This window comes from Stegodyphus dumicola, chromosome 4, assembly GCF_044657685.1.
Source record: "Stegodyphus dumicola isolate Sdum_Otavi_A_Nest chromosome 4, ASM4465768v1".
In the NCBI taxonomy this organism is placed as follows: Eukaryota; Metazoa; Arthropoda; class Arachnida; order Araneae; family Eresidae; genus Stegodyphus; species Stegodyphus dumicola.
In genome coordinates this window covers 110,595,644-110,611,404 of record NC_140771.1, presented here as the reverse complement: position 1 = coordinate 110,611,404, position 15,761 = coordinate 110,595,644, and the positions used below count along the sequence as shown (strand labels likewise).

The following is a 15,761-nucleotide window of genomic DNA, read 5'->3' as shown; positions in this document are numbered from 1 at the left end:
GTATTTTTGTGTTGCTTGCATTTATGAATTAGTAACTATTTTAAGTTAATTCATTAATAAAAACTATATTTTTATCATTTAAAAAGGCTTTTGAACATTGTGAAAAATCTCCTGATTTTTGAGTGTCATAGATTGGCAAGTATGTAACAATGTCCCAGTCATCAGTTAGACAGCAACACCTGTAGTATTGTTTTAAATTATGAAAATATTACTATCGATTGTGAAGAAGTAATAAAGAAATTGTTGAAAATAAGAAATTCAATTGACTATTTAATAAAAAGTCTAGGCATAAGTTACAGGACCTGAACAGTGGAACTTTATAATTAAACAATAAATTATCACTGTTTATAAAATCAAAGCATTAACACAGGAAATAAAATTGCTTAAATAATTTGCATTTAAAAATTTTTTTAATCCGGTTTTTAAAAAAATTTTAATGAAACGGATGTTAACACTGAGCTTCCCCCCTTCCCTGTAAATTTTTGTCTTCTGAAGATCATAAATGTTTCATTATTTTGCAAACAACTTTTCATGTTTTTAATTTTATAATTTCTGCATGTAATCCTACTAGATATAAATTAATGATGTAAAATTTCAGACTTGCTTCGGTCCCAATTGATGCAGTCTTAAAAATGAAGCTGAACCATACTGTGTGGGTGGGTGCTTCAGCAGAATCAGAAGTATTGTGTTAAAAAGTTTTTTCAAATGGTGCAATTCTGAAAGTTCAATTAAAAATGAAATCATTCAACTGCTTGTATCATGCCGAGGGAAAAATACATGTCATTTGGTCATCTTTTTCGCTGTGTTCTACTGAACATTTTTTATTTCATACTTTGTAGTTGTGCATGATTTTCAGAAATTTTAATGCATGATAATTCAGAAAGAATAAGAGTCTGAATTTCTGGCTCAATATTTTGAGGCAGAGTAAAACTCACAATTTTAAACTTTCAATTTAATCACAAGAAGTGTCCACGTTTTCTTGCTATAATCAAGATGAATGGATCTGAATGATTTGCAACTTACTCTTCAAAACAAGCGAAGCGTCAATTTATTACATTGTATATATGATGTAATCATTTCCCCAGTAGTCATATATAAATTTTTTCTATTTGGCATACTGCTTACTGGCAGACAAGTGGTAAAGTTGTAATTTTTTATTACAAAAATGAAGGGCTATGGAGTTAAAAATGAAGATGCTGAGAAAATGAGCTCAATAAGAAAGTACAACTACTTCAGAAGTAGCAATACAGAAAGATTATGAAAAATATCTCTTCATGGAGGGAAAAAAAAATCTTTGATCTCTGATGTGTAAAATTTTTGGAAAATGGGGTTAAGATGTAAAGTTTTTATGAAAAGATATTAACTTGAAAAAGCAATAGCAAGCTACAATATTAGCATTTTCAGTGGTTATGCCATGCTTTACTTCAGAAATATTTTAAGATACAGGCAGCAATAAATTGGGTTAAAAAAATAGAAAAATTGTGAGTGGAACAGAGCTTAAGAGCTGAGTTGAATGATGTTCAGAGGCAAAGAAAAGCTATACAGCACAGCTCAGCAATAAACTGTTGTGAAAGACTTATACTGTTCACTTTCCTTCATACATATACAATAAAATTAAAGGTTTTCGTGATTTTATTTATTTAATATTGCACTTATCTTTTTCATTTTATATTTACTAACTACCATTAATTTAGCTTTATAAACTTGGACACATGTGTACGAAACCTGTATGCAAACTGCATGAAATAAACGGCAAAGTTTTATGCAGCTTCAGAAATCAAAAGTTAAAATTTTTAATCTTGTAGTAATATTCACAAGAGCTCAAAACACTGTTTAAGCAGCAGTATTAGTGTTTAGCTCTTTCATTGTGTGGCAATAAATCTGATGTATACACTACATTGACTTCCTTGTAGGGAATATTAAATTATGTGCATTTTCCCTCCATTTCATTTAAACTTATTTCCTTGAATTTCATTAGAGATATATTTCTCATTCAGCTAATTCAGCTCTCGCTTCATGACAAGGCAAAAATACATAAAACCTCAAAATATCTTTTTTAAAAATTGAAAAATATAAAACATAAATATAAGTTGAAAGAATTTAAAGAACAGCTTTTACAATTAAGATTAGTTTATGCAAAAACAAGCAATTCAACCAGTGAGCATTTTTTGGTGCACAAAACTGAAAGCTTATGTTTGGTCTCGCTAGGCAAAAAGATACTTGAAGGCATAGAAACTGACTGTTCTGGGTGCTATGCTGAGTTAATATGCGGGATAATTTAATAACTTGAACGATAATTCCAGAAGGGATTAATATGGTAATACGCAATTATTCGCATGATTTAATTCGCAATTATAAAAAAAGATGTTATCTTTGTTGTTGTGAAGATTAGTTTGGCAACAAATCCACTGTTCTAGTTTCAAAAGTAAACAAATATGGCTGCTATGGTAAAAAAAAATTAGGCTTAGTTGCACTTGAACAATTTTTAAATTGTTGTTAATTCTATAACTTGCATGCAATTTACTAAAGGCATAAAAACCTTAATCAGAAGATAAGAACAACATAATTCAATCATTTGCAAAGCAAAAATGCACAATTTACTAACATACAAGAATTAAAAAATTGAGCTCATGAAGCTAAGTAACAGAATGGGTATATATGTGCCACTGTGGTAAATAAATATAGTGAACTTTAAAGAGTGCCAGTTGTGGTTTATGTGCTATCGACATTGTAGACTTAATTCAAAATTTGTTACTTATTAATTCAATATGTTTAAATGAAATGCAAAAAAGTTGTGTGTAATTTAATATTCTGTACAAGTTGTGTAGTCATGTGGTGTACATATTTGATTTTTTTACTTTATCGGGCATAATTTATGAAGCACATTCCTCTTTCATGCACTTTCAGCATATAGTCATTTGTTCAGGGTGTTTGCTGTTTAGGATCTTATCTTTCAAATTATATCTGTAATTTAAAAGATACAGCTATAACTTGATATACATCTATTCAGAATTCTGTTTGGTATATCAGCATAATACATAATCTTATCAAGCTGATAATGTTTTGTTAGATTTTTCATTATTGATAATGCACTCAAATATGATTGAAAATTTACCTTTCAACTGTAAAAGATCTGCTTATCCTAAAATTCTTAGTGCAATGTCTTATGATGTCTTTACCTTTCTTTGAATATCATTGGAAAAAGCAAATCTGGCGTAGTAACTGGTTGAAACAGAAAGACTTTTTGTCTAGAAATTTAGTAATTACATGTGAATTCACTTAATAATTGTATATTGATAGTAAAGTGCATGATTTCAAAATTTGTTATTCTTTTAGTCATTTTCTGTTCATCTATGTAATTTTATATTTAGTTATGTTTTTTTATTGGTATATTGGAAACTTTTATTTATAAAATAATTTTATTTAAGCTAACTTTTAATACCTTAATGTTAATGAATAAGGTAACAATTTTTATTTAGTCTTGATGATTACTTTGTAGGTGACAGGAAAACAAAGGTTCAAGTAGTATTCCCAGAAATGGATGATACATCTGGAATTGCTACTTCTTTACCTTCAGAGGCTTCGACCAGCACTGCCAGTGCAAACCCAATACCCTCAGAATCTTTAAGTTATCAACCTACCCAAGGCCACATAGAAATTTTTCCTAGTAATCCAGGCCATATGGAAGGTACATGTTCATTTTTCATAATCTCATACTTTTTAATTATCTGCACTCCCATCAAAAAGTCAAGAACTCATTGACAGCTGTAGAGAATCGGCAGCTAATGAGGCAGTTGGCTACCGACATTTCTGTGAGCTGATGTGCATGTGGCAAGACTCATTTTTAAAGTAGTGGTGTACCGTAAGATTAGAATATTTATGTAAGTATGTCCCATGCAATGAAAAGTGAAGCCATGAAATGTCTTGACTTTGATTTTAGTTTTGTTTACGAAAATTGGGGTTGTATGAATGATAATTTTTCATGATTGAAAGTTTACAAGCTTCGTGTTCTAATTTTAATACTTCTTTGGGATAACTTTTCAACTCGGTACATTAGTACAAAATCCGAAATCCGGACGTCCATTATCCGTAATGATCTCAGATCCAGACCTCAAAGCCACAGACATTTGTTTTTTTGTGTGTGTACTTTACACATGCACATTTGATTTTTCCTTCCGTAATAAAACATGTGGTGATTTTCACTTAAAAATTCCAATTCTTAATTTCAGTTACACACTAAATAAAATACCTCGTTATGGAAAAACAATCATGTAAGCATAAATTGTAAGATTAATAATGTGGCTGAGTATCTGCTTGGCATAATCTCAAAATGAAAAATTCACCTATTTTATATCCCTGACGCCGACCTGGCAAGTCATTATTTATTATATTTTGCTTTCATCACTGCATGTTTATCAATACATGATAGCTTCAGTAATAACCTCATGCAGCAATGTCTAAACTTTTTTTTATATTAGAAATTGAATAACAAGAGTATGTCAACCTATTGTGCTAACATTGCACTTGGTGATGATTATAGATTTTTAAATGTTCTAAGAAATGTTGGCGAGAAAAAATTCAACAAAAATTTCTTTTCATTTTGTTAATTAAACTCATTGGCCAAAAGATTACATTTAGTGTTATTTTAATTAAAAATAACTGATATGTTATTCAGGATAAACCCAGAAGCGGCGGCAGAATATGTCGGCACCGGAAGACAGAATTTAAGGAAGCCGAAATTTTTGGAATTTGGGGGAGAACTGAACGGCAAAATTAAGGGATGAGAAGTTTTTATGATTTAGGATCCAAAGTTTAGGCGTGGTGAAAATTTAGAACTTAGGAAGGCGCTTTGTAGCAGAATTTAGCACCCATAGAGACTGTACCAGGCGGTATCTAGCGCCGGCCCTAGATAAAAGCCTTAAGTATATGTGCGAGTTTATTTATTCAGGACTTAGATTAGTTTTAAGCATGTGCAAGAAATAGACGTAGGTATAATAAATAACTGAACTAACATAATTGAGTACGCAATAGGAGCAAGACAAAATTTAGTGAAACAACTTGGCTTTCGTCGTCAGTTTTGTGATGCACAACCAATAATGTATAACAGATGCTATTAAGCTAGGCTAAAATTATATTTACTGATTCTAAGGCATTTCAATTAATGTAGCAGACTGTGCTGCTCCCTGATATTCTAATTTGATCCAGCTTATTTTTTGCAGACTGTTGTTATTACGGTAATTTTATAAAAACTAAGCTTGAACTTTCGATTATGCCAAAAAGAGTTTCCAATTCTGGAACTGCCAAAGGATCTACAAAGCGAAGCCATATTTCAATGTCTATTAAACAAAAAAGTGGAATTGCTGCCAAAAATGGATAAAGGCATATCTCAAAATTATGCGAGGAGTATGGCATTAGAAAGTCAACTGTGTATGACATAAGAAAAAAGAACTTTTTTAATTTTTTTGTGGAAGCAACTTAAACAACTTACATTGAAAGAAATTTTTAATAAAGTAAATAAATAAATATTAAGCTTTTTTTGTAAATTTTGATATTCTTTAGATCATAATTGTTCTTTATTTCATAAATTACAATTTCATATTTTAAATTGTATAATTTCTGCATACCAACTTACCAGATTTAAATTGATGATCTAATATCCAGAAAAATCCAGAATCGGCGAAGTCCCGACGAGTTTGGATTTCGGACTTTGTACTGTATATGGAAAAATCGCAAGAATTGCAAATAACTGTTTCAAATTTGATAAAATCTGTATATATGAAAATGTGTTGTAGGGAATTATTAAAAAAATGTATACATGATAAAACCCAGAAGACCATTGAGAGTGTTGATGGCATTTTTTGGCAAATTATTCTTGAAGTCACTTCTGTGTGTTATCTTAAAAAGGAATTTTACTGATGAAATGTAAAATTAACTGGCACATAGCCAGAATGATTCCTGCATCCCTGAATACTATAGTGGCTCGTGTTCTCCCATTGAAAGATTTCTTCTTCATTGCAGTAAAATAAACCAAAATTTTATAACTTTATCCAACTGGTATATGGCAGCCATGATAAGTCATGACTTCGCATTATTCTAACCTCTTACACTTAATGGTTCCATGAAAAAGCAGTCAATAAGTCATTAAAATGTAGGCCCATCAGCGGGAGAGCGATAAAGTCGCTGAACACTGGTAGTTCGGTCCGAGGTTCGAATTCCGCAAACGGGCTGGCTGCATGGGCGTTTTCGTGGTTTTCCCCATGTGTAACGTGTATATGAGCCAGTTTTCCTTAGAAAGTCCTCCATGAAGGCATCCCTTCCCTTAGGCAGATAGCCCTAGTGTGCTTTGCCATAATTAAATACACCATTAAAATGTAAAAAGCAGGAAACAGAATGGCTGAGTGAATAGAGGTTTCATTCAGCCGTTAAAAGCCCTTTTGGTTTTTTTTAACGATTTTGGTCTTTAATTTCAGACGGAAGTCTGACATTTCTTTAATATTTTTTGACTAGCAGTTTGCATGTTAATTAACATTTTAGAGGAGTAATTTTTGGCAGTTTATTTATGAATGTGTATTTGATTTGCTTAACTAATATTCAGGCTATGATTTGAATTTGTTTCTTATTCTAATATAAATAATTTCATTTGTCTCTTTCTTACAGAGTTTTTTTCCCTTCTGATTGTTTCAGAGCATTCAGATGTATATCAATTTTCTCTGTGAAATTAACTTAATGTGTTTTTCTCTGAATAGTTTTCAAATATCTTCAGCATTTTTACTCTTAGGAGTTGACAAGGGTGTTTTTCTTTTGGATTTTATAGATCCTGAAGCTGGGAAGGTTCTAGAAAGATTTATAGAAGTACAATTTCAAAAAAAAAAAAAAAAAAGAAATTCCTGTGTCAAAATGAATAATATCTTCATGGTTTTAACACATAATTTACTTTTTTGTCGAAAATTTGTGATGAATTTCCTATTATTTGAAGAATTTTTAGAACAGAAAAAAGAAGAAAAAATTGGGGGATTTTGTACTTTTTGATCCTAAAAGTCTTACTCATCGCATTTGTCTTTCGTTGTACTTTTCACTAGGCACAAGCATAAAAAATTGAAAAAATTATTCCAGTCTTATCGTATGAACAAGTATACATACATATCTGTAGGAAAGAAATTTTTCTTTTCATAAAGAAGTTGAAATCATCTTACACTTGTTATCATAAATTAAGGAAAAATCACGATTACTGAAAAAGTTACATGTAGAATTTTATGAAACTTATCCACAATATACAACACATAGTAAGGTATCGAATAACATAAAAATAAATTACCAGCTAATTATGGTAGTATCGAAATTAGCACATGTATAAAATGAACAAATCAAAGGTGTCAGTTTGCTATAGGAAAAGTACCTTCAATATGGAATATGGTCGCCTCTAGAAGCAATACAGCACATACAGCGATGCATGATGCTTTCAATTATGCGGCATATCAGTTCCATAAGGAGCGAGAGCCATTGCTCTTGCAAAGCAGTTGCAAGCGCGGCAAGGGTCTTGTTGGCTTTAGTTTTCCACGTGCAAATTTTGATTGGAGGTCGATCGGCGGCAAGCTAACGTGGTTGCCTATGACGTCAAGATCGGCGGGTTGGCCGAGTATAATATATATGTACGCCGGTATCGACGAATCTTGTTTTTCTTGTTCTCTTTTGTGATTATCAGTTAGCATTATGCTAGTTTGCTTTCAATCAAATGATTTTAAAATGTAAAGGCTACAGTGTTAGCTCTTTTATTTTATTTATGGAATAAAGCAATAATTTTATTTAGTTTAGTCTTAGCTTTATTTAAGGGAAGCAAAACATGCTTTGCCTTTTATCATCACTGCCAACAGGTCTAAGGGGGCGGATTGAGAGCAGCTAGATGTCTCCCTAAAGAATCCCAAATGTGCTCGATAGGATTAAAGTGCGGGGATCAAGCTGGCCACTCCATGCGCATAATTGTTTCCTGTTGAAGATAATCATATATGATGCGAGCCCTGTGTGGTCTTTCATTGTCATCCTGTAACAGGAAAGCATCACCTATTGCCCCGGCATATAGGCGCACATAAGCATCAAGGATGTCATCTCTATAAACATGAGCGTTCAGGGGTTTCCTTGGAAAGACATGGAGGTCTGTGCGTCCACCCAAAAAGATGCCATCCCAAACAGACACTGCCTCTTCCACATGCATCTCTTTATCAGATGATAACGAGTTCCAGGTTCTTTCCATATCAAATAACGCCTTATATCGCTTTCTAGACTAAACCTAGACTCATCCGTCAAGAGAACAGCCTTCCACTGATCAGGCATCCAGTAAACATGTTGTCGTGCCTATTGCAAATGGTCTCTCCTATGGCGTGACGTGAGCAGCAGGCAAATGGCTGGTCGCCTCGCATACAGACCACCTTGAAGCCTTCTACCTACAGTTGATGTTGATACCAACCTTCCGGTGGCTGCCTCAAGGGAGGATCTAAGAAGAGTCAGAGTAGCGGTTCTATTCCTGCGTGCACATAATGTCAAATATCGGTCATCGTCGCTCGTCATAGCAGTTGGCCGTGCTTGGTTGAACCTCCTAGATGCCGAATCTGTGGTTTGAAATCGCCTCCTAAGTGTATGAAACACAGAAGGACTCGCATTTAGCCATCTAGCTACTTCTGTTTGGCTTTATCCTGCCTCTAGTCTCCCAATGGCTCTCCATTGTAGTTCTGCAGGCAAATGATGCCTGGAGGTCATTGTTACGAATTGGCTATCTTACATTTCTGATGTCACTATCACAGTGAAATATGTGGGCTTGCTCTCAAACATGGACTTTTATACTCCTCGCAGATTCATTCTGGGTGCAGCGCCACTAATTTGCATATTGCAGTTTTATTTAGCTACTCTTATTTGGCAACATATTCAAATTTTACACGGTTTGGCTTATTTTTGTGGGAGTTATCGCTGTTTTTGTGATTATTCCATAATTTATTATAATCAGTGTATATGTGTCGGACCATCCATGTACAGGGCTGACTCTAGGCTATTTACCACCTATTGCAATTATTAAATGAAATGTCTGAAAAATTTTCAAATTGAAATGATGCAGAAATATTTTATTGTGTTTCGTAGCTTTTAATGTATATTGTTTTAGAATCTGTTTCATGTCTATTCTGTCATTGGCCGTCTATCCCTCTCTCTGGGTCGACAACAGCCAAGCGTCTACTGTGAATCATGACAATTATATTTTTACTTCTCTTTTAACCCTCTCGCTGTGTATCCCGCATTTCAATGGGCATCATAGAAGTTGCAAGATTTGCGCAACCCGCGATTCCCACGGGGATTAATTTTTTCTGTCTGTTTAAATGTACAACCCACTTTTCTCATTCATGGCTTCATTTTGTTTTTTCTATGATGTTTTATTGTTTATTCAGACCTGGATTTGCTAACCATATACCCCCGAATCCCATCAAGAAAACGTGCTATATGTTGATCCCCCTCCCCCCCCCCCAAAAAAAAAAATCTGGTAGAAATGCGAATTTAGTGCAAACATCGTGAGGCAGGATTCTCCCTCGAGCCTTGTTTCGAAGTTCATCCTGCTAAACATTTTCTAATAAATCTTTTGCAAATTTTCATTAGTATATATGCTTTACCTTTGTATTTCATAAAATTAATCAAGCCTAGATTAATTTTCTAAATTTTGCTTTTATATGATAATTTCTCAGTTTTCCAAGAAATTTTATTTATGATCTAATTTTATATGGGGGGGGGGCTTTTACAAAAAAAAAAGTCGTATATTTTAACTTTGAAATATATTTAGATTTGAAATGTGTAATAAAACAAATATGCAATTTTTAAACCTATTTTGACAAAATTATGCAGCGAGAGGGTTAAACTTATCTGCTTGCTATAGAATCTGCATAATTCTCTGAAGTGAGCAAGTATATAACAAATCGAGACATAAAAGAAAGAATCAGAGCCAGCTGTTAGTGAAACTTAAATGATTCATATCTTCAGCCTATTTTATTCTCTAATTTATTAGTAATTGTGTTAAATGTTAGATTATATTTAATAATTAATGTATCTTACCTTCAAATCTTTTATTCTTAAAATGATATATCAAGAAGAAAATTAATTGCTTTAGTTTATTCATATCCCAATTGCTGACAAGTTCTTAATTTTTATGTTCAGAAATATGTGCAAACCTTGTAATAAATTGAATCGTTGCCTTTTTTTTTTTCCCCCCTGGCTACAAGCAGCATTTTATTTTCTCTAACAAAATGCATTAAAAATTGCACAGTTTATGCATTGCACACCAATAAGTAAAGCTATTTGCTGTTGCAAACAAGATAAAGCTGTCTTTAAACCAATTGTCAACCCGCGTTTGCTTGCAGTTCACATAAAGTTGTTTAAAAAGTATAGCTTCATAGAATGATAATTTTTGCATTCTCTGTTGTTGGACAAGTGTCGTTTATCTTCAGAAACACGAAGCTTTCATTTTCGCTGCCTAGTAAACTTCACAATCCCATTACAATTCTTTATTTGTTTTTACAAGTATATAACTACTTTTTCACAACTTTTCAGAGATGTGGATAATCTGGAAGTAATCCTGTTGCTGCTTTACTTGTTTTTAAAACTGTGTCATTTTAATCCTATTTATGTTTTGAAATATATGGTTTTGTTAATATTATGCAGTTCTTGGAATGTAATTTTATACATAGCTGTGTGTCACAATTTTTAGCAGAGTCTGGTTAATAAAGGCTATGAAAATAAGATTTATTCATGTGATTTTGCAATATGAAATACTGTAATTTAGGTTTTTATCCTGATATATGACTTTAAAATATGGTGTTTCCTTGCTTTTCTTTAAATTATTAGGCATTCTAAATGGGAAATGAAGATGATTGTTTTGTATATTTAAAGATACTAATATTCCTGTAATATTTATATGTAGTAAAAAAATTTAATGTTTTATTCTCTGTTCTTCTAATGAAAATTTTTCAAATATTATTCTTGCAGAAATGGCACCAGGAGAAAGGACAATTCCATTACAAGAACTAAAAACAATGCTTCGCCAGCAATTAGAGTATTATTTTTCTAGGTAATGTCTTTCATACAAAGTGATAACTCGCAATTGAAATATTTTTGTTCATGTCATATATGAACTTAAATCTGTGCTTCTTAAACTCTGTTATGCATTTTTGTTTATTTTTTGTATCTATGTGTGTTTAGGGTATAAAGGAATTAATGGTCACATTTGTAAGGGGGTGATATAGCATATGGTGAAAGTAAAAATTTTTGTAATATAACATATGGTAGAATTTAGAAATGGGAGTTTAGAAACACTAAGTATTAAGAACAGGGTAAAGAATAGGTTGCTTCAATCATTTTAGCTGCTCCTATTTGCCAACTCTCTTATTATTTCACCATATCTCCAGTAATTACAAATCTGTCAGTTTATTGGATTAATGAAACTTAAATTATGCAGATTTCATTGTCCCATCCTTAGTAATTTTTTCTTATTAAATTTTATTTTATCTGAGTTTTTTTAATCTTTTGTAAACAGTATAGAACTTCATATGAAGATTCAGCTGATGTTTAATCAATTAATATTTGTATTTAATTTTGTTTTGAAAATATGATACATTATTAAATTTATCCATACAGTAGTATGTGCATCAATCACTAATTTTATTTTCATCAAGTTTAAAAGTACTTTGGTAAATCGAAGCTTTCCTTCCATGCTGTGGATTTCATGGGCAGTGCTGTGCAGCCTGGACTCCTAGTTTCTGCCATGAGAACCTCCTGGTTTTTCATATATAAAGATTAGCAGCTGAACTGTTGCTTTTACATATTCTGTCTTCCCTTAAAGTTGTGGCCATCTGTTCTGTTACAACCTATATATCTGTGTATATATACATATTCACACGTACACAATTATATAGATATTTTTCTTTTTTAACAGAGAAAATTTGTCCACTGATGCCTACCTAATGTCTCAAATGGATAGTGATAATTATGTCCCAATCAGTACTATTGCTAAATTTAACCAAATCAGGCGCCTTACAGAAGATATTAATCTTGTTGTTGAAGTTTTAAGAGGTAAGTTATGGCATTCATGTATATTTGTAGTGCATTGAGTAGAATTGCTCAAGTAAAATAAATTTGCGGGTTTTTTTTTTTTTTTTTTTTTTTTTTTTTTTTTTTTTTTTTTTTAAGGAAATAAACATTTCTCATACATTTGCTTGCAAAATAATTTTCACTTTATGTTGAAGTTCTGAAAAACTAATAGACAGATTTTAATAAAATATGGGATGCGTATACATTTATAACACACATGCCATTCAAAAGTTTTGTAGATATGTTTATCAATAAAGCTCCTCGTGCAGGAATGTTCAAAATCCACATTCTGATTTCTAAATGAGACTTAATATGGAGTCTCATATAGAAATAACAGATAAATCTTGATAGGGATAGCAAGACATGCTGTATAGGATTAGGCAGGAGATCTGGCTCCGGTCGATGTAGCTAATATTCTCACTTTCCAGGAAATCGTCCATTAACACAGGGTTCGTAGCGGTTCTTATAAGTTCTTATATTTGAAAATAAAATATAAAGGCCCTTATAGGTGCTTACTTTTTCTTTAAAGCCCCCCCCCTTTTTTTAGTGCTTACTTTTTTGCTTTTAGTGCTCCTCTTTTTTTTTTTTTTTTTTTTTTTAAATGAATGCGCTATTTTTCCCGTACCAAAGCCGAAACTAAATAAACAACTTTTCTTCCTAATATGGAATGTCAAATGGTAAGTCATACTCCCGGAAATAGCTTTTTCCCCTTTCTCTGCATTAACATAACCTTTGGTGTGCACAAAGAGTACAGACAGGTGCCCGTCATTCTATTGGTCAAACAAAGAATTGCGAAAGCAGTAGAAAATTCCGCTACATTCGGCATTCTTTTCCTCCCACCCAAATACTACACACGTTTGAATTTCTATCAAGATCTTAAAAAGATTTGCATTCTCATTCTGCTTGGTCAGTTCATATTCATGTTTATTATGATCGTTATGCTTATATTATGAGCATATGTATGAATGTTTATAATAACATAGTTGCAGTAACCGCTGAAGTATAGTAAACTTCCAAAAATGGTTGTGTTTTAACACAGATTAGCTTTCTAAGGAATAATATTCGGAATGGCTTAAATAAAGGGAAAGTAATTGAATAGTCAAAATAATTTCATTTTTTTTGGCCAATACATTATACAGTACCAAGGTTGGGAGGTCTCTCCTTTCTCTGCAAAATCTTGAATATTGAAACTGTTACAGTTCGCTGCAAAACAAGCAACGGACCTTTTTAGGGGGGTCACTTTCCAATCTGGATTGAATAGGACTAAAAGTTCTGCGGTCTACCAAACCAAGCGAAGAATGATTCTATTTCGGAAATTTAATGCCGTCTGTTGAAAATTAGAATGAAAAACACTCTAGTTATTTAGTTCTTTTTTCTCCCAATACCGGCAGTTGTTGATTCCGATTGCGTAATATCACGTAGGGAAGAATTACGGCGCACATATTGCACAATAATGTTTGTGATATTTTGCAGAGATAATTAATTTTGATGTTCAGTCCGAGATTTGTTTATGAGCACTTAAAAGAGTTTTACTGCGTTTGCTAAGCGGAATATTTTTTAGTTCGGTTGGTTTATTTTTATATGATGCACATATTGAAATGTCAAAAGCATTTATTTAGCGGAAAAATCTAAAGAGTGGCTACAGTCTACCCCCTTCCGCTCCTTCAAGTTACGCTCGACTGTCCGATTATTCGCTATTTCCAAGTATGCGGGTTAGTTAAGCTTTTACTGTTAACCCCTTCGAGCCGGGTAGCGAAAGCACACGCTTATCGCGGAGCCGGCACTATCTTCCGTGAGCGTCTGTCCAGGGCCAGGGGCTTTTTTGCTACTAAGCCTTCGAGTAGAAGGTCTAATGTACGTGTATCTGAAACCATATGGACATACAGTGACATCTTGTGGCAGAAATTATAGTTTGCATGTTGGCCGGTAGGTAAGTGTGTTTGTTGTTGGCACGTATACGTGACAGTCGGCACGAAGGGGTTAAAGATGACTGCATGAAGCAAATTTCTGTCTTCTGATTTCAGAAATGTTCCTCTTTTTTACTTAAATTACTTTGCTTGCAATATCTGTTAAGAGAAAACTGATATACAATGAAAATTTAGTAAATGTTCAGAATTTAGATTTAAATTACTTAAATATCAATATGAGTGGAAAAATAAATTGTATTTATTATTAGGTTCCAAGCGAATACAATAAATATGCCTTATTATTATTTATTTTCTCTATTTTGAACTGAAATTTCATCATTAAATCTTGTAATATAGTTTAGTTCTTCATAGTTTTTGTTTCTCTCATTGTAAACTAGTTCTGTAAATTGAACTATTATTTAAAATTAAAAACAAAAAAAAAGTAATTATTTTCCATGGTTGAGGTAATGCTTATTCTCTCTTAACAAATACTTCATTTCTCATATTTTAAATTACAAGTCTAATTTTTAAGGTGATGCAGTTGTGTATGATGTAATCATAGACTCCAACTACTACGGATTCTCCGTAGTTTCTACGGAAATTCATCAAAAACTACGAGCTACGAAAAGTATGGAAAAAACTACGGATTTTACAGAAACAAGAGCAGGAGAACCAGTACGCAAAACGGAACCAACTAATTCATCCGATGATTGGCTGAATACTCATTTTATCATATATCACGTGTTGAGTGCGTTCCTAGTTTTGAAGAATTAGCCAATCGTAGATCAGTAACTCCAACTGTTAATGACTTATCAATAGGTCCACCCAATTGTCTGTCTCCCAGGTTCCTCGCTGATGCGTGTTTAGGCTGCATTCGGCTGCATTGTGTAGTTTACGGCAAGAGCTTAGCGTGTGTCTTGTGAACTGTGAATCAGGTGAAAGATTTTTAATCATAATGCTGCCTCGAACGAAGAAGCCAAAATTATCAAAGCAGAAGTTTAAAGATTCATATTCTTCAGAATTTCCATGCATTAAAGCGTCCGAAATTTCTGTGAATCACGCACACTGCAGTGCATGCAACAAAGACTTCTCAGTTGCTCATGGCGGAAAAGATGACTGTAAACGGCATGTGTTTTCTCAAAAGCATATAGAACTTGGCACCGTAAAATCTAAAGAAATAACAAATTTCTTAATAAAAGATGATGAAACAGATCCTATAAAAGCCGAATGCTATTTTGTTCATTTTTTAATTGAACATAATCTACCGCTTTCTGTTTCGGATCATTCCAAAGAGCTTTTCAAAGCAATGTTTCCGGATTCTGCCATAGCAAAAAAAATTTAGCTGCGGTCATACCAAAACTGCTGCTATTGTGAAAACGCTTGCAGAAAATACTGTTGCTGATATTATAAAATCAGTGTGCAGTACATCATTTTCTCTAAGTACTGATGGAAGTAATGATAACAATGATAACAAACTGTACCCATTGGTTATAACATACTACAGTAAAGAAAAGGGAGTTATAATTACTTCATTGATTTCTATTTTAGAATGCACGAATAATACAGGAGAAGGTATTTTTAATTGTATAAATGAAAACTTTAAAAACAAAGGTTTAGAATGAAAAAATTGCTTATCATTTTCTTCAGATAATGCTAGTAATATGATTGGAAAGTTTAAAGGTGTAGCATCATTTATCAAAATGCATCAACCAAGTATAATCACCCGAGGTTGTCCGTGCC

General features: G+C 32.7%; 1 protein-coding gene across 3 annotated transcripts in view; it reads left to right on the top strand.

Moving 5' to 3' along the window:
• Positions 1-15,761, top strand: part of Larp4B (La-related protein 4B) — a 327,432-nt gene that overhangs the window by 236,613 nt on the left and 75,058 nt on the right. For all 3 annotated transcript variants that reach the window (XM_085815337.1, XM_085815336.1, XM_085815338.1), the window contains 3 exons: positions 3,500-3,688; positions 11,014-11,095; positions 11,960-12,096. In XM_085815337.1, coding sequence (XP_085671463.1) covers positions 3,500-3,688; positions 11,014-11,095; positions 11,960-12,096 — 408 coding nt within the window. The remainder of the gene's footprint in view (positions 1-3,499; positions 3,689-11,013; positions 11,096-11,959; positions 12,097-15,761) is intronic.